At 40.6% G+C, this 19,119-nt stretch overlaps 2 protein-coding genes across 2 annotated transcripts; one reads left to right on the top strand and one right to left on the bottom strand.

Moving 5' to 3' along the window:
* Positions 1-3,363: 3,363 nt before the first annotated feature.
* Positions 3,364-3,795, top strand: uts1 (urotensin 1; the record flags this gene model as incomplete). Its single annotated transcript, XM_083898637.1, has 1 exon — positions 3,364-3,795. The coding sequence occupies one exon, from the start codon at positions 3,364-3,366 to the stop codon at positions 3,793-3,795; it is 432 nt and encodes a 143-aa protein (XP_083754763.1).
* Positions 3,796-8,118: 4,323 nt separating this feature from the next.
* Positions 8,119-16,648, bottom strand: trim54 (tripartite motif containing 54; the record flags this gene model as incomplete). The annotated part of the gene is made up of 6 exons (XM_083898636.1): positions 8,119-8,145; positions 8,460-8,693; positions 8,775-8,870; positions 12,158-12,359; positions 14,430-14,608; positions 16,415-16,648. The coding sequence occupies 6 exons, from the start codon at positions 16,646-16,648 to the stop codon at positions 8,119-8,121; spliced, it is 972 nt and encodes a 323-aa protein (XP_083754762.1).
* Between the last annotated feature and the right edge of the window lie 2,471 nt (positions 16,649-19,119).

Here is a 19,119-nt window from a genome sequence, read left to right as displayed (position 1 = left end):
AACCTGCGTTTGTGTAAACGATGAGTCACAGAGTAAACAAACAAACAAACACACGGAGCTTTTTATGGCTGCGTCTGTCACTTAATCAATGATTTTCCTTCTGTTCCACGAAACGTTGAAGGAAATAGAAATTGATGTCCTCAGATATCGTTGTCTTCTTCCTCCTCTAGAAACTAAAGACACGTTTGACCGTCAAAGAAAACAGAAGATATTCAGGTTTAAAAAAAGCTGTTTTACAAAAATAACTTCATAAAATAAACAAACGTTTCTTTCAGACTAATTTAAACGATGCTAACGTCAGAAGATAAACGTATAAATAAACGTACATTATCCAGATATTCTCATTTCTTAGCTTTAAAAGTGGTATTCTTTTGTTATTGTTACTTCAGAATAGAGCTAAGCTAACTGTACCCTCTTTGTTTGTTTAGTGTTTGCGCTAAGCTAAGCTAACTGTAACAGAGGGCAAATGTGAGTGATATTTTCTGATAAATTCTTAAATACTTTTCTAACACGTGGCTGATTTATTACCGTAGCACGGAGCTAGATTAGCTGTTCTCTGTTTTAGTGTTTGTGTAAAGCTAAGCTAACTGTTAGAGTGCGAACGTAATCTAATCTCACACTTGATCAACAAAAACTTTGCTAATATTCCTAGTACTGAGGCTTGGAATGACATGTTTCGACAGTGCTAGGCTAGCCGATTCCTTCTGTTTCTGGTGTTTGTGCTAAGCTAAGCTAACTGTCACAGTCTAACAGTCAACACAAAGACGACACATTTTCAAACTCTAACAGACAGACTTACAAATACTTTGCTAACATTCTTATTACGGTATACTAGGTTAGCTGCTCTCCTCTTTTTAAAAAAATGTTTTCATGCAAAGCTAAGCTAACTGTTAGAGTGTTATCCAACACTTGCCAAGGGAGACAATAATTTGGGGTGTGTGGTTTTTTTCTTTTAAAGAATTACCCAGAAATTGACAAACACTTCGCTAATATTCATACAACAGTGGTTTAGAAGACATGCTTTTTTGTTGCGCTAAGCTAACTGTCGAAGATGAGTGATTTTGTATTTTCTAACACTGGGCAAAGAAAACAATACAATAATACTAAATGTTTGGTTGACTGTCTTCAGACACCGCTAGGCTAGCTCTATGTTTCCGGTGTTTGTGCTAAGCTAAGCTAAGCTAAGCTAACAACAATCACGAGTGATATCGCCTTTGAAAAAGCAAAAGGGACGTTTTTGGAATTATTTTTACTCTCAAACTGTTCAAAATTCACCCGTAAAAGTGTTTTTTATAATCGAAATGTAAATTTCTCGCTAACTTTTGTGCGTTTAAATAGAAAGTTTGACCTCTAACTTTTGTGTTTTGGCCGGATGATGTTTGTTTGGACAGAGATGAGGAGGCTGCTGAGCTGCTGAGCTGCTGAGCCACAGGGCTGTCGACCAAAACATCTGAACATTATTTTCACACACACACATATATTTATATATATAATTTGTGCTAAATCAGGGAAAAGCTAGCAGAAGGAAACCTTCCTGTTTCCCTGTGAGACCTGATGAGCGTCTGACTGTGAAGCTGCAGGAGAAGCAGACGCTCGCTGTGTTTGTGAAATAAAAGTGAGAATCATGGACTTGAAGCTGCTGATGTTTTGGCTCGTGATGAAAACATGAATCTGTGATGAAACAGTGAATCTGTCCCAGAGTTCAGAGACTTTTACAGAACTTTGCACAGAAACTACAGACAAAAGTGTGTGTAATAGTTTGTTGTTGTTGTTGTTGTTGTAATCATATATTTAGAAGCATTAAATGTGCTTCGGATTGGTGTTTTGGTCTGTTGCGCCACCCACTGGTAACACAGCTTATAGCAGTGTGTGTGCATATATATATATATATATATATACAGTATTGTCCTGGACCTAAAAAGCCTCAGTTCTTCTCCCAAAAACATCTCAACCATAGAAGAAGAAAACTGAGGGACTTCAGTGGAGATGTGCTGATGTCAAGGTATTTATAGCAAACGCTTTTATTTTGAAATTCATGATGGAATATCGTGGTATGATGTTAATTGTATCCTTTTTTTTCTTTTTTTTTAAATAAACAGTTGGACTTTGTTTTTTGCCGTGTCTGTCATCCATGTTGACCGTCCTGTCTGTCCTCCACATCTGTCCTCCACGTCCATCCTCTACGTCCGTCCTCGACATCTGTCCTCCACGTCCATCCTCTACGTCCGTCCTCGACATCTGTCCTCCATGTCCGTCCTCCACATCGTTTACGTCATTATTTTGAGGTAAATCACCTTTAAAGTCCATCATCGTAAAGATCCTGAACAACTCTCTGGATTTTTCATTGTGTCCCAGTGTCTCTGTCCTCATGTCCTCATGTCCTCATGTCCTCATGTCCTCATGTCCCTCATCCTCGCTGATGGAAGGAAGGAGAGAATGAAGGAAGGATGGAAGTAAGGAAGCATCTTGGAAGGTAAGAAGGAATAAGTTAAGGATGGAGATGGGAAAAGTTTGAAGGAAGGAAGAAAGGAAAGGATTGATGGATGGATTGTGTGTGTGTGTGTGTGTGTGTGTGTGTGTGTGTGTGTGTGTGTGTGTGAGAGAGCGCGCGCGCGCGCCGGTCGATATTTGTCCACGCCGTTGTCCTCGCGGTGGTTGTGACGTCACAGCTGCAGGGCGGATGTATAAGAAGCCTCGCGCGCGCCTCTGTCCATCACTGACACTCACTGAGGAAGAGGAAACATCAAAGACTGAAGCCGCCGCTAATCTGATCTGAGTGAGTTTATTTATTTAAGACTCTTTTGTTTCAGGAGGAAACTTTACATGAGTTTAGCAGATAATCCAGATTATGTTTTTTTTTTTTAGATATATAATGCATTGTTTAATTTGTTAAACGAGTGCTTTATTATTATTATTATTTTCCTGCAGTAATCTGTAATCTGACCTGAGATTAAAGTTCCTTTTTAGTGATAAAGTAAACGATGTTTATTTAAAATCTCTAATGTTTATAGTTAAGATAATGACGTTCTGTTAATCTGTCAAACTGACTTTGATAATCCACCTGAAAAGTATATTTATTTAATCTTCATTTTTTGGATGTTTCTTTTTAATCTTGTGCATAAATTATGGATCATATGGTTTTTTAAAAAATGATCCATAATCTTTGCGCACAGCTTTTGTTCCTTCATATTGGATATTCTAATCCATAATCTGGGTGTTTTGCGCACAGGTGATGATTCATCATTATCCTCGCAGTTTTATAATCCGTCAGATTAGACCCAGATTAACAAAGTCTACATGTGAGTTTTTCTGGACTTCAGAGTTTTGAAGTGTTTAAATGATGAATAATCTGGATTACAGGACATGAAGCCGCTCTCCCTGCTCCTCCTCCTCTCCTCGCTCCTCCTCTCCTCGCACCTCCGCCTCGCCGCCGGCAGACCTCGCGCTCTCCCGGGCTGGCTCGTGGATGAGGGCGGTCACGTGCAGGCGCAGCGTCTCGAGGAGCTCCTGCGCAGAGTTTCCGGTGTGGACGGCTCCTCTTCCTCCTCCTCCTCCTCCTCCTCTGGCGGCGCGGACCTGCTGCACGAGACCACGGTGAAGCTCCTGCACAGCGGGCTCCATCCCGACGAGGACGCGCGGTCCGCGGCGGTGACGCAGCTGCTGAAGCGCAGCGAGAACCCGCAGCTGTCCATCGACCTGACCTTTGACATGATGAGGGACATGCTGCACATGGCCGAGATGGAGCGGCTCGCGATGGAAAACGTCAACATCTTCGACAAAGTCGGGAAGAAGTGAACACGCTGCAATAAACGCTGTCGCGCGGGTTCGTTTGTTTGTGCGTTTGTTTGCGTCGTTTTTCCTCCGCGTCTCCATTTTACGCACGGCCGGTGCCAAATTACGCACCGCGGCCTCGTCCAGAGTAAACGCGCGAGTGTTGATTTAAAGACTTTGTTGGACAAAATGGACACAGATGACCTTCAGTCACGTGACCCCCCCCCCCCCCCAACCCCGCCCCCCCCCCCTTTAAAAAAAGACAGTAAAATGGACACTTGTGGACAAACTGGACATAATCTGAAGTCACTCACACGTTTGAATTAAAGTTTTCCATCAGAACCACAGCGACCCCTAGTGTTCATGTCGATATTTAATTCGTTCTTTTTAAGACCAGCTGTTGCATTGTGGGTCATGTGACCGCCAAAATTAACCCCTTTAATCTGAGATTATACATCAGTCAAAACCTGGAAAACAAATTTTCACTCATCATTTATTCTCTTAATCTGTCGCTAATTCAGATTTAATGTTCTTTAAAAACATTTTTAAAAAAATTATAAAATGAGAAATAAAAATGCAGATTAAAACTACTCAGATTAAATCAGATTAAATTGGAAAACAATGTAATTCAAACGTGTCGTATCCAAAAAAACCCGAAACTTTTATTTTGGTCCACGTGTCAAATGTTGACGTCCGTCATGTTTCAGCGTCCCCGTGTTAGCGCAGCATGCTAATCTGAAAAACTCTAATAAAATGAAGAAAAACCTGTTTATTTTAGTGTAAAATGTCTGACGAGGTTTGAAATGTAAGAGGAAAAATAACTGCTTTTTTTTTGCTTTTTTTTGCAATTTATATTTTTAATAAAAAAGTCTGAAGTGAAAACGTCTTTTTGTCGTCAGTTCATTTAACGAATGTCTTCATTTCATTTCATTGACTTTGAATTTAATTAAGTTGTTTCAGATTAAAGTGTATTTGACTCTAAATGTGACAAATGTTAAGATTTAAGGTGATTTGTAATTCCTCAGGAAAATGTTAATGACCAGATTATAATCCAGGTGAGACACTGGAATCGCCCCCTCATGGCCACTCACAAGAATGCAGGTGTCAGATTGGCTTTAATCTCATAACTGGAAAAACGAGCCTCAACAACACGACCCTTTGTTGAATAATCTGATAAATGAACATATAAGTGTTTTTTTTTTGTTTTTTTTATCTTAATCCCTCAAATCTGTGTCCATGTGAAACCAGAATCCTGTTTATTTCTTAATTTTTTGTCCCGTGTTTCTTTGACTTTAAAATCTTGATATTTTTACTTCACGGACACATAATCTCCACAGTATGAAAACATGACGTCATCGTGTGATTTTTACCTTCAGTCTTGAGATTATCAGATTATCAGATTATCAGATTATCTGCCCACGTAAACACGTTGTGTGTTTGCGACAAAAGACGATAAACGTTTGTGTTTATTGTCGTTCTGACGCCAAAATTAGCCTCCAAAGATACTTTTGACTAAAAAAAGACGTTAATCTCCAGCAAAAATGTTTTTATTTACATTTAAAATGAGTTATAAAACTGAAAAAAAATATATATATACATATACGCATATACGTATACATACATATACGTATATATGTATGTATATATATCCATATATGTATATGGATATATATATATGTATGTATACGTATGTATATCTGCAGCTGCTGGATAAACTCAGGATAAACACATTTATCAGATTAATGTTCACACACAGAGTTTGAAATAAAGTTTTTAAAGGATCATCATTTTTTAAAAAGACATAAAAGACAAAAACAATCAACGACGTTAGAAAAATATGAAACAAAACAACAGAAAAACAACAATAATATGTGAGAAAAGACGAGAAGCTCTGGTTTTCTGTCTTCTGTGTCCTCGTGTCCTCATGTCCTTGTGTCATCATGTCCTTATGTCCTCGTGTCCACGTATCCTTGTGTCCACATGTCCTCGTGTCCTCATGTCCACATGTCCTTGTGTCCTTGTGTCCTCATGTCCATGTCCTCGTGTCCTCGTGTCCTCATGTCCTCGTGTCCTCCAGCAGAAACCTGAAGGACAGAAGACAAACATCATGAGATCATTGTCCTCGTCCCTCGTCTCAGTCAGAGCTGAGGACGAGGAACTTTATCTCTTTCTAGCTAACTTTATTTTTAGCTAACTTTCTTTGTAGCTAACATTCTTTCTTTCTAGCTAACTTTCTTTCTCGATAACCTTATCTCTTTCTAGGTAACATTCTTTCTTTCTAGCTAATGTTCTTCCTTTCTAGCACACTTTATTTATTTCTAGCTAACATTCTTTCTTTCTAGCTAACTTTATTTCTTTGTGGCTAAATGTCTATCTTTCTAGCTAATGTTCTTTCTTTCTAGCTAATGTTCTTCCTTTCTAGCTAAATTTATTTATTTCTAGCTAACTTTATTTCTTTGTGGCTAAATTTCTTTCTTTCTGGCTAACGTTCTTTCGTTCTCGCTAACTTACTTGTTTAAAACAAGCTATCATTTTTTTTAGCTAGCTAGCTTACACTAATTATCATTATTATTATGTATCTGTGATTATCTATTTTATTTATTTATTAAATGTCAGTATCTGATCAGAAAATGACTGAACTCATGAAGATAAAACATTTAAAACATCCTTGAACCTAAACACTGTGATCAATTCATCAATTTTTTCTTAGACTCAGAGAATCAAAAATATTGATTTACTTTATTCCACTTTAAAACATTCTGCACTCATTTAAAACATGTAAATATAATCAAATCTCAGATGTAAACAAATATTGGTTTATATTTTTAACAACAATAAAACGTACGTACTGCAGCTTTAAAAAGAAACCGCTCACCTTTGTTCGGTCTCAATATCTGAAGCTGACCTTGAGGTCGGAATCTTCATCATCATCATCATCTCCCACACCTGCAACACACCAACACACACACACACACACACACACACACACACACACACACACACACACACACCCACACACACAGTTAAATTTAACCCTGTAAACATGGAGACTGAAGGAAATTGTGTTTATTTCTCCACAGTCTTTGTTTACCTGTGATTATTTACTGATTCAGGACAAAATCTATTATTTATGAAATATCACAAACAAACAGTTTGTATGTGTATTTTTAAAAAAGTACCTCTTAAATAAAACAAAAGTGTAATATTTGCTAAATTCTTAATATTGCATGAATATTACATTTCATACTTATTTTTTTTATATGCGTTGTATTTTCGACGTAACTTTTTACAAGAATATCAGTAATGACGCAGACGATGATGTCACAGTTCGTACCAGAGCAGAAATCCACGTTGCTCAACATGTCGGTCAGGTCGTCCACGTCGACGACAAAGTCGCTCATGTTCTCGTAATCCAGCGGCGGACGCTCGATGTTCGACGTCCTCGCCATCACTGACATCCTGTTACACACACACACACACACACACACACACAAGTAGTACAACTAGTCGAAATAACAACAACAACAAAAAATCAATTGTATTCCACTTAAATTTTACAAAAACATTTTTTTACAGTGTTAAAGTCTGTGACGCCACAAATAAAAGTCTGGATTTATTCCAATTTTGTTTGTTTTGAAATAAAAATGACCTTTTTTAAACCTATTGAATCAGGTCAGACGTCCTTTAAACCGGTATTTTTGCTAATATTTTTCTTCAAAATTAGTAAATGTTTTATCTTTGAATCATCACTGAGATCATGTTAAAGCTTTTTACGAAGTAAATGAGTGAGTTTTTAATCCACTAATCTCTAGTTTGTCCCTAAAGAGTGTTTTGGTTGGATTTAACATATAAAATATATCACTAGTCAAAACAAATCCTTTTTTTTTTTTTTTTACAGTGTTTAAAGATATTTTCCCCTTTATTTCACCTTAAAACACCTCATATATATGATGTGACTCTGTTGTGTCAGTGAATCTTAAATATTTAAACGTCCTCATCGACGTCGTCTCCTCTGAGACGTTCACTGACTTCTACATAATGTAAACAAAATGACTAAATGTCTGACGCGGCGACGCCGACTCTTCACACGCGGCAATTAAACGAGACGAAGCGACAGCAGCCTGGTGTCAATGAGGTGGTGACTAATGATGCTGTTTGTTAAAGAAGTCACAGGACTTTGTTGTTTTTCTGGATGAATTTGAGCTAATTAATGTCGAAATGACTACTTTAAAAAGTATTTTTTTCAAATTATTTTTCGCAATCTAACTTTGCAAAGCAGTAGGTAGTAAAATTAACTTTGATAATATTCAAGTGAAAGAGTAAAAACACTGAATAAAACAGTTGGGCTTACTTCTCCAGTATCTCTTTGGCGCTCTGAGGAAAAAGATAGAGAGGAAAAAAAATCACATCAGATCTGGATTAAACTTAGTACAATGGTAGAATGTCTGATTCTGCACACGTGTGCAAAATTTCGTTAAAATCCGACAAGTTTTGACAGAGATATTATTTTGTTATTTCACAGTTTTGCCCATTTAAAAACAATGGGATTTCTTCAAAGTTTGACCACGTTTTGTGTCGCCGTCGGTGGTTGGATTCGTACCAAAATTGGATGGAAACATGCTCAGGTGATCGGCAACCCGTCACGAAAAATTCAGACTGATTCAGCAAAAATCTGCGGCGCCCCCTACCTGTACAAACACAGACATGTGCCGCTCCTCCATGGACTGTAACGCCGACTCGACCAGCGTGACTGCGGCCTCCAGGTGGTCGCCGTGGCGGCGCATTAGGCCGCGGACGTGTCTGAGTTTGTCGTCCTGTTGCCTGGAGATTAGAGCCACCAGCTCCTGCTTCCGCTCATCCAAGATGGCCGTCAGCGTTTGGAAACCGGCGTCCAGTTTATCTCGCTGCCGCTCGCCGTTGTCCTGACGGTGAGGAAAACGAGAACGAGATTAAACAGATTTGACAAAATATCAAAAATGTAAAACTGTGTGTGTGCGTTTCACCTTTAACGTCCGGCAAATCTCTTCCATCTGACAGATTACGGCCTGGACGTGATCGTTACTGACGACCAACATCGCGATTCCATCGCTGAGCTCCGTCTGAAAAACATTCACCACAGAAGGAACACAGTTTTCAATATTAAATAATCTGCAAAATACAGATTAACACGAGTGGATCTGTAAAGTTTTCATAACACACTGACTTTAATCTGACATTTCTGAGAAAATAATCTCATATTTCTGGCTTTAATTGCATATTTATGAGAGCATTATCTCAGAATTCTGACTTTAATTTCATAATCCCATAATTTTTAGATCGAAATTTTAGTTTTTTTTTGTTTTTTTGAGTTTAATCTCACTGAGTCTGAGAAAACAGTCTCAGAATTCTGACTCTAATCTCATATTTTTCAGAAAATAATCCCAGAATTACGACTTTAATCCCATAATCCCATAATTTTGAGATCGAAATCTGAGTTTTGTTGTTGCTGTTTTTTTTTAAATCAGAATTCTGACTTTAATCTCATATTTTTCAGAAAATAATCTCAGAATTATGATTTTAGTCCCATAATCCCATAATTTTGAGATCAAAATCTGAGTTGTTTTTTTTTGTTGTTTTTTTTAAAATCAGAATTCTGACTTTAATCTCAGTTCTGAGAAAATAATCTCATAGTCGTGACTTTTCTCCTCAGAATTTTTAGATTAATCTCAGATTTCTGAGAAAATCTCAGAATTCCTTTTTCATTCTGAGACTTTAATCTGACGTTAATCTGAAGTGTAACTGCACATTAATCCCTCGTCCTGTAACTGTGTGCGAGTATAAACCTTGAATTTATGAGACAAATATAAAGTTTAGCGTGTGTGAGATAATTGTGTTGTTGTGCAGACGTTGATTCAAAGTTTCTAAATTTAGTCGTCGGTGTGATGTTGTTGTTGTTGTTGATGTTGATGTTAGTGAAGAAACGGCATGAATTTCTAATTAAAACGCCTGAAGCACAAAAACAACAACAACAACAACGAGTCAGCAGCGTGAGTCACTTTAAACTCTCACCTGTGTGTGTGTGTTAATCTGTAAACTGTGTAAGAAATAATCCCACTTTCACTTCCTGTTGTTGTTGTTTGTAAACGTGTTGTTTTCCTCTCTCTCTCTGCATTAAGATGACGAACCACTTCCCTCGTCCTCATCTGAATTTCAGATGAGTGAATCAGAGACAGAGTGAGACACGGAGACGCAGAGACGCTCAAATGTCAACAAAAGCCAAATGTTCGATAACGCGCCGGACGTCGCCGTCTGCATCACAACGACGACAAAAAAAAACACAACTTCTTTGTCTTTGTGTGACTTTGTGTGTGCAAATAAAGTTTTCTTACGCGTTATCGCGATCACGGGTGTTTTTATTGGCCCACAGGTGGCGTTTATTTAGGGGCGTGGCCACTGTGATTGACAGCTCTCGTCGTCCAAGAAAGAAAAAAATCTATTAAACTTCTTTAACTTTTAATAGATTTTGTCTTTTTCCCGAACAGGAAACTGAAGTTTTGTAAAATGGACCAAACCCCATAGAGAAAACCAGCGATTTTAGCTCGCGGTGACACAGGAGCTGCTGCTCTAGCGCTGCCTCGTGTGGTCACTTTGCGCCACTGAGGTCGATCCGAACGAAGGATTTCAAACACAGAATTCGCCGAAATAAGACGTTTGAATTTACTGACGGAGGCAGCAGTGGATCGACGACTCCTGTGAACTCCTGTGTCTCTGTGACGTTAAAATCGTTGATTTTCTCTATGGGGTTTGGTGCAGGGAGAGTGAGTGGTTTACAAACTCTTGTTTTTGAGATATTTTAGACTTGAACTCATGCGGATTTTATCAGGTGAGCTTTTATACACTGATGTACGTCCTCCTCTGTTCGTTATTTGACCAAAATCATCAAATAAATCGCGATAAAGACGAATTTAGCGTCATGTAGCGACAAAAACTTTAAAATTTGATCATTTTGGAGACTTCAAAACTTCAATTTATGAACATTATTTAAAAAATGTACACGTTAATATTCAATTAATATATTTGGAAAAAAAAAATAAAAAAAATTGGGACCCAAAAAAAATCACTCGCGACCCACCTGTGGGTCCACAACCCAGTGTTTGGGAACCACCGCTGTATAAAACTACAAAAATGCAGTAATTTCATGGGATTGAGTTTAAATAGAATTATTGATAGTGTGGACAAATTTACTCTGCATTATTGGGGGGGGGGGCTGACCTTTACATCTGTGTGTGTGTGTGTGTGTGTGTGACTTTTATAAATAGAAACCAGGAAAAGGGAACGACGGAGGCCGTCGTCGGTTTCCGGAGGACTCGCCCACTCAGCGCGCGCACACGCGGTGGATGAAAGGTCAAGAGTTGAGACGACGGTGCGTTCACTGACCTTTAGAGGAGCTCCGGAGCTCACGGACGCCTCCTCGCAAAACTTGACAGATTTATTCTAACGCGCACAGTTCACCACGACAACTCCCGCTTTGTGTTTTTCACGTTGACGTAAAGAAAAGTGAAGTTCGACAAACAAACAAACAAACAAACACATTTTTCAGTTTTCTTCAAACGCTCCTGGAACACGAGCTAAAGCTGCTAACGAGGCCGATGCTAACCGTTACAGCTGGCCCTTTAAGAAGAATTTCATTAGCTATAAATTAGCTATAACGAGATAAATTACATTAAATATAGTTATACTTATTTTTTGTAATCGAACGCCCGGTGACAAAGTTTGTAGTGTCTGTGGTCTCCCGCGTTTTTAAAATCAAGTTTGGCAACCCTCAGCGTTTTAGCTAATTTGCCACGAAACAGGAAGTTACGCTATGACTTCATTGTACTTGAGTTCCACCGAATTTCCCAAAACTTGGTGGGAAGATGTTACAAACCAACACGAACAAAAAAGTCAACCGTAACTATGGCCTCAACTCAACAGGAAGTCGGACATTTAGAATTTCTGCTGGCGATTTTTTGGCGATTTGCACCCTTCGTTAATGAGCGTATTCGTCCGAGCGCGTTTGTCGTACCAACATCAACTTTTTGTGGCAATTTGTATGAGACACATCAAAGGTGAAAATTTGTCGAAAGGTTTAGCGGACCACGGCAACCCCCAGCATTTTAGCGAATTTCGCCCATTCACCGTGAAACAGGAAGTTGCCCTATGACTTAAGACATACGATGAGTTCGACCGTATTTCCTGAAACTTGGCGGGAAGATGTTATAGATCAAGACGAACAAAAAAGTCGAACGTAACCGTGGCCTCAACTCAACAGGAAGTCGGCCATTTTGCCGATTTGCACCCTCCGTAAATGGGCTAGCAGACACTTAGCTCCTTTGGCTCCTTGTAGTCGCCGACGTGGTCTCGTTACCTTCTGTCTGGCGTAGACGTTGCTTAGCGGCGCCACGTCGCAGTCTCTGTGACGTCCGAACACTTTGCACATGGAGCAGGTCGGCGTCTCGCACGACAAACAGTAGATGTTGATCTTCTCGTCTTCGTGTTCCTCACACGTCAACTTCTGCTGATGATGATGATGATGAAGATGATGCTGCTCTGGCTTCATGTTTACAAGTCTGCGGCAAACAGAACACAACAAAATCATACGAATTTGATAGAATAACAAAAAAAGTGGCGTACAATGGCTCAGTGGCGCCCCCTAATGCAAGAAAGCCAAAACTCCGTTTCACCAAAATGCATGAAACTTGGTAGAACCATGAAACAGCTCAAGACGAACAAAAAAGTCTATTGGCACCATGACCTTAACTCAACAGGAAGTCAGCCATTTTGATTTGTGCGCCAATCTGCGATTTTGCACCTTAAATTTCGTAAAATGAAGCGCCCTGTAGCTTTACTGTACGTCGACCGATCTGTTCGAAACTTCCTACGTCACACGAGACGCCAAACCTTAGCACGTCTACAAACTTGACGTTGACTCAACAGGAAGTCGGCCATTTTTGAAGTTGACGCAATTTCGTCACAAAACGGGAAGTGCCCTGGAACTTTGACGCACGTTGACCGATCTGCTCAAAACTTCCTACATGACACGAGACGCCAAACCTTAACACGTCTACAAACTTGAAATCCAGTCCACAAGAGGTCGGCCATTTTTAAATTTCGATGCAATTTCGTCACAAAACAGGAAGCGACCTGGAACTCAGCCGATCATGGACCGATCTGCTCGAAACTTCGTACGTGAGACAAGGGACCCGCTCCGAACACATCTCGACAGGAAGTCAGCAATACGTAACAGGAAGTGCCCTATAACCTTTGCCGATCATTGACCGATCTGCTCGAAACTTGGTACGTGAGACAAGGGACCCGCCCCGAACGCGTCTCAACAGGAAGTTGGTCTTCCGGAACAGGAAGTGCCATACAACACAGAAGATCCTGGAGTCAGGAATACCTGTAATAGTACAAAAGTAAAACAGACACTGAGGTCATTTAAGAACTGATAATAACTCGATCTTTCGTTATTATTTTATTATCATCTGTGAAACAAAATTATTTCAAAGTCTCAGGACTGCAGGACGATATATTTAGACACGACTCTCCGTGACCTTTGGTCTCAGAGTTTACGGAGATGCACGACGGGCGAATCCTTGAGAATTCTCTGTGTGGACTTTAAAGCGTCGTCCGCACAGGAACAGGAACATTCGACGATCAAACACCTCCTCGTGTTTCGCCCAAGGACGCTTTCGCAAACTTCAACAACAAACGACGCCTCGGCTGCCAAACGTTCGCTCGTGGGAAACAGAAAATAAACGTCCAGATTAACGACGACAGTCCTTTGTCCTCTGACGTCCGAGTCTTCAACGGAGGAGAATTTTTAGCCCGGCGAGGATAATGAGGAGACTCCTGCCCTTCTGTCAACACAGGCCGCTGCCAACAGCGTCTCAGACTCATTAAGATTCTATTTCAGAGTGAAAGCGATGATGAATTTACACTTGTGATGAGTTCATTATGAGAGGAACACATTTAAAAGTTCAGCAGACTTCAGCCGATTAGATTTACTGCACATTTAGTGGCAAAAGGTCAATTAATTATAAAAAAAATACATATATGTGTACATTATGTTTCTGATCTCATATTTTATACATCACTATACTCTGTCTCTATATATTCTTCATAACCACAAATGTTTTGTGATGGCGTTTAAAATATAAATAAATAAAAAAAACAACGTAACACGTCATAATTTAACGTTACATTATTTTAATTCATTTGTATTAACTGTAAATGAACTGACTCATATGTATTTGTCTGAATGAGCTCGTCCTCTCGTCAGTCATGTGGTGAAATGCTGCCTCCTGCTGGACATTTCACATCATTACAACAACACTCAAAGTCTCTGCAGCTAATTCAGAGTAAAGAAGAATCTGTTTTCTTTCTTGATTTGAATTTGTAATATTTGTAACTGGATAAAAAAATATATATAACATTTATTTTTTATTTACTAATCAGACACTAAATTATCACTTCATATAAAAATATATTTAATATATTTTTTAGCTAATGTAAAAATGTTCCTTAGATTAGATTTAAGATTTATGAAAAACCTTGAGCTTCTGCCTCATTAGGACCAGGTTTTGGTCTCCATGTGGACTCACACACACACACACACACACATACACACACACACACACCTGGAGGTCTCCTGCTGCCTGTAGATGTCGATGATGTTCTCCACCAGCAGGTTCCTCTGCAGACCGTACACGCCGTGTCTGTCCAGCGCCACCTCGTGGCGACACGAGGGACAGCGGAAACGACCGCCGCTAGCTGCGATGCCCGTGGAGCCGCGGGTCTGCCACAGAGGGTTAGCCGACTGAGGAGACGAGAGAGAGGAGACGAGAGAGATGAGACGAGAGAGAGGAGATAGGAGACGAGAGAGAGGAGATGAGAGAGGAGACGAGAGAGGAGATAGGACACGAGAGGAGACGAGAGAGAGGAGATAGGAGACGAGAGAGGAGACAAGACCAGAGGAGACGAGAGAGGAGATAGGAGACGAGAGGAGACGAGAGAGAGGAGATAGGAGACAAGAGGAGACGAGAGAGGAGATAGGAGACAGGAGACGAGAGGAGACGAGAGGAGACGAGAGAGAGGAGACGAGAGGAGACGAGAGAGTAGACGTAAGAGGAGACGAGAGAGAGGAGATAGGAGACGAGAGAGAGGAGACAATACCAGAGGAGACGAGAGAGGAGATAGGACACGAGAGGAGACGAGAGAGGAGATAGGACACAAGAGGAGACGAGAGAGAGGAGACGAGAGAGAGGAGACGAGAGAGAGGAGATAGGAGACGAGAGAGGAGACAAGACCAGAGGAGACGAGAGAGGAGATAGGAGACGAGAGGAGACGAGAGAGAGGAGATAGGAGACAAGAGGAGACGAGAGAGGAGATAGGAGACAGGAGACGAGAGGAGACGAGAGGAGACGAGAGAGAGGAGACGAGAGGAGACGAGAGAGTAGACGAAAGAGGAGACGAGAGAGAGGAGACGAGAGAGAGGAGACGAGAGAGAGGAGATAGGAGACGAGAGAGAGGAGACAATACCAGAGGAGACGAGAGAGGAGATAGGACACGAGAGGAGACGAGAGAGGAGATAGGACACGAGAGGAGACGAGAGAGAGGAGATAGGAGACGAGAGAGGAGACAAGACCAGAGGAGACGAGAGAGGAGATAGGAGACGAGAGGAGACGAGAGAGCGGAGATAGGAGACAAGAGGAGACGAGAGAGGAGATAGGAGACAGGAGACGAGAGGAGACGAGAGGAGACGAGAGAGAGGAGACGAGAGGAGACGAGAGAGTAGACGAAAGAGGAGACGAGAGAGAGGAGACGAGAGAGAGGAGACGAGAGAGAGGAGATAGGAGACGAGAGAGAGGAGACAATACCAGAGGAGACGAGAGAGGAGATAGGACACGAGAGGAGACGAGAGAGGAGATAGGACACGAGAGGAGACGAGAGAGAGGAGATAGGAGACGAGAGAGGAGACAAGACCAGAGGAGACGAGAGAGGAGATAGGAGACGAGAGGAGACGAGAGAGAGGAGATAGGAGACAAGAGGAGACGAGAGAGGAGATAGGAGACAGGAGACGAGAGGAGACGAGAGGAGACGAGAGAGAGGAGACGAGAGGAGACGAGAGAGAGGAGACGAGAGGAGACGAGAGAGTAGACGAAAGAGGAGACGAGAGAGAGGAGACGAGATGAGAGGGAGGAAACAAGAGAGGAGACAAGAGGAGACAAGAGGAGACAAGAGAGGAGACGAGATGGGAGACAAGAGAGGAGACGAGATGGGAGACAAGATAGGAGACAAGAGGGAGGAGACAAGTGAGAGGAGAGGAGACAAGTGAGAGGAGAGGAGACAAGATAGGAGACGAGAGAGAGGAGACAAGAGGAGACGAGAGAGAGGAGACAAGTGAGAGGAAACGAGAGAGGAGACAAGATAGGAGACGAGAGAGACAAGAGGACGTACTTTGGACAAAGGTCTTGTCATTTTGTGTCAACAACAACAACAAAGCTCTAACATGTGAAGGCCACTGTAATCTACAGTCTCACCATTAGGTGTCGCTCATCCTTACACAGTGGACCTTTAAAGACCGTACACAGTTCCTACAAAATAAAATCTGCCTCTTTCTCACCTGGAAGATGTCGTTTGCACACTTGCGGCACAGGTTGTGCTGACACGGCAGGATGACCACGGGTTTGGAGAACATCTCCAGGCAGACGGGGCAGATCAGCTGCTTCTCCAGGTTCTCCATGGCCGCTATACCTCCTCCTCCTCCACCTCCTCCACCTCCACTTCCTCCTCCACCACCTCCTCTTCCTCGGCTGCTGCCTGCTGATGGAGGTTTGAGGCCCAGGGCAAAGTTCATCACCTCCAGGAGACGACGACTGAAAGAGTTTAGACGGTCGTTCTTCAGCGGTTCCTCAGTCGAGCAGCTCCACTAACATGAAGACCCTGTCTCAGTGTGTGTGTGTGTGTGTGTGTGTGTGTGTGTGGATGTGTGTGTGACAGTTGACTGCTGGTATTTTTAGCTGCAGAGTTTGTTCTGGCTCTGGTTACTGTCTAAACTGCGTTCCACGGGCGTGGCCGGAGATGATAATATTAACGCATCAGAGAAGATCCTGCTGACCGAGGTCACACACACACACACACACATTATTGTACTTGCTGCATACTGAGGACCGGGTAAAAGTGCCTACAAAGCGAGGACCAGCATTTCCACTTTATAAATCAACACAATTACACATATCTACTTCATGAATGGTATCTTTAAAGAACTACTGGGTGCAGTACCATAACATGTCTGCAGGTGGAGCCCCAGAGCAAAACGTGTGTGAAACACCAGGGCTGGAAAATGGGTTGTTGTACTAAACTGAGGACCTCTGTTAAAACAGATTATGGGATGTTTACAACCTAAGGAAGTGATTTCAATGAAAACAAAGCGAGGACCGGCCAAAATGTCCTCACTTCGTAAAGATGACCTCACTTTGTTGGTTAGAAAAACCTCACTGGTCCTCAGTATGCAGCAAGTACAAGAACACACACACACACACAGGCCCAGTTTCCCCTTGACGCTGCAGAACCTGGAACACAAGAAGCCTGAATGAGCCTGGAATCATCTCGTCTCCTCCCTCATTAATCCTGATTCCTCGCTCGTCTGAGACGCAGATAAAACAACAACAACAACAACAACAGCTGCGAGCGACTGACTGTTTATTTCTGTTCCTCTGTCGCTCACCAGCCAACACTCGAACAGAGGAAAAACAACTTCAAACAACAACAATCTGGTTTTAAGTCTTATTTTGAACAATAAAGCACATTTTTAATGACTTTATAAGCGACAATACATTTGTGTTACAAATACACTAGAAGTCAATAATAACACAGTGATATTACATATCACTATAAATAACACTTTTATATTATAATATTTTGTGAAGGAACATGTTTTATTGTCTTGAAATTTATTAATTTTTTAACGTTTTGATCATATTGATTGTAATAATAATTATTATTTTACACTAAAAATCAATTCTAACACAGACTTTATGATTATTTTGAGGAAAAACAGAAGTATTTCCTCATACTTCATCTCATTAAAACAAAAAACGTAATCATATTTAGTGAACTTTTCTCTGAGATTATGTGTTTTTATTCACTTTACACTAGAAATCAATAATAACACAAACTGTTTGACTTAATTATATATTTATATATATATAATTATATTATATATTGTGAACAAACTCAGTATTTAGTGTTTATTTGAAGCTTCATCTGTGTAAAAACAAGATTTTAACATTTATTCATTCACTTCACAGCTTTACATTAAACTAAACACAGTAAAAACACATTTAAAGTGTAATCTTATTGTTCTTTTAATGTTAAAAACTAATCTTTAACCTGTGGAAATGATTTAAAACTGATTTAATTAAGTTAAAAAAGGGTCAGTTACTACAATAATACGAAAAAACCCATCAAAATACAAACATTATAAACTAAATTCTCTGAACTCTAGTTTTATAAAACATTTCCAGCTGTGGACTGAAGCTGCTGCTGCACGTGCACCCCGCCACAGTGGTGACGTCACAGGAAGCTACGTGCTTGTGCCGACAATGAGAGACTCCGACTTCAAAATAAAAGCCGTATGTATAAGAATCATATATACACGTTTATTATACATGATATGACACATCTTATGAGGGATATTTACAGAACGCACATTGATATAATACAGGCAAATATATGTAAACAATCACTTTCTTATACATATGTTTATATATATATACTTTTACAATTAAGGGCATTATACTGTAAATATTATTATTTATCGACTAAGACGTCAAATTATAGTCATTTACTTACATTCCTGAATATATAAAACGATTTTAATTGTTGAATTTTATGCTCCATTAGTTTCTTATTTCTCAGAGAAAAAATCCAGTGAGTCGGCTCAAATTTGGTTATAAAAAGGTGAATGGATATTTGCCAAATAAATAACAATAAAAAATATTTACCTTTTAAGCTTTTTTATATTTTTTATGACAGATTGTTGTGATTCACTGAAAGTGAAACGCTAATCTAATAAAATCTAATCAAGAAACCCACTGTTCTAACTACTTTTTTTTTTTTTTTAGGGTTGGCTTTTATTTTGAAGTTTCCCAGCGGAAGTGCGGACGCGCCACTACGTCAAACTTGCCGCTCCGGCCCGAAGGCCGACTTCCACACTGCGGGCAGCGTGTGTGGAACACTTTTCTTCCCTCTCCCCGGCCGAGCGACCCTAAAACCCCCTCACAAACGCGTCTTTTTCGGGTTTTCTTTGCGCCACATTCATCGCGG

Source organism: Microchirus variegatus (genome assembly GCF_963457635.1).
Source record: "Microchirus variegatus genome assembly, chromosome: 12".
NCBI lineage: Eukaryota > Metazoa > Chordata > Actinopteri > Pleuronectiformes > Soleidae > Microchirus > Microchirus variegatus.
The sequence above is the reverse complement of the archived record's forward strand: the minus strand, read 5'-3'. Positions and strand labels throughout refer to the sequence as shown.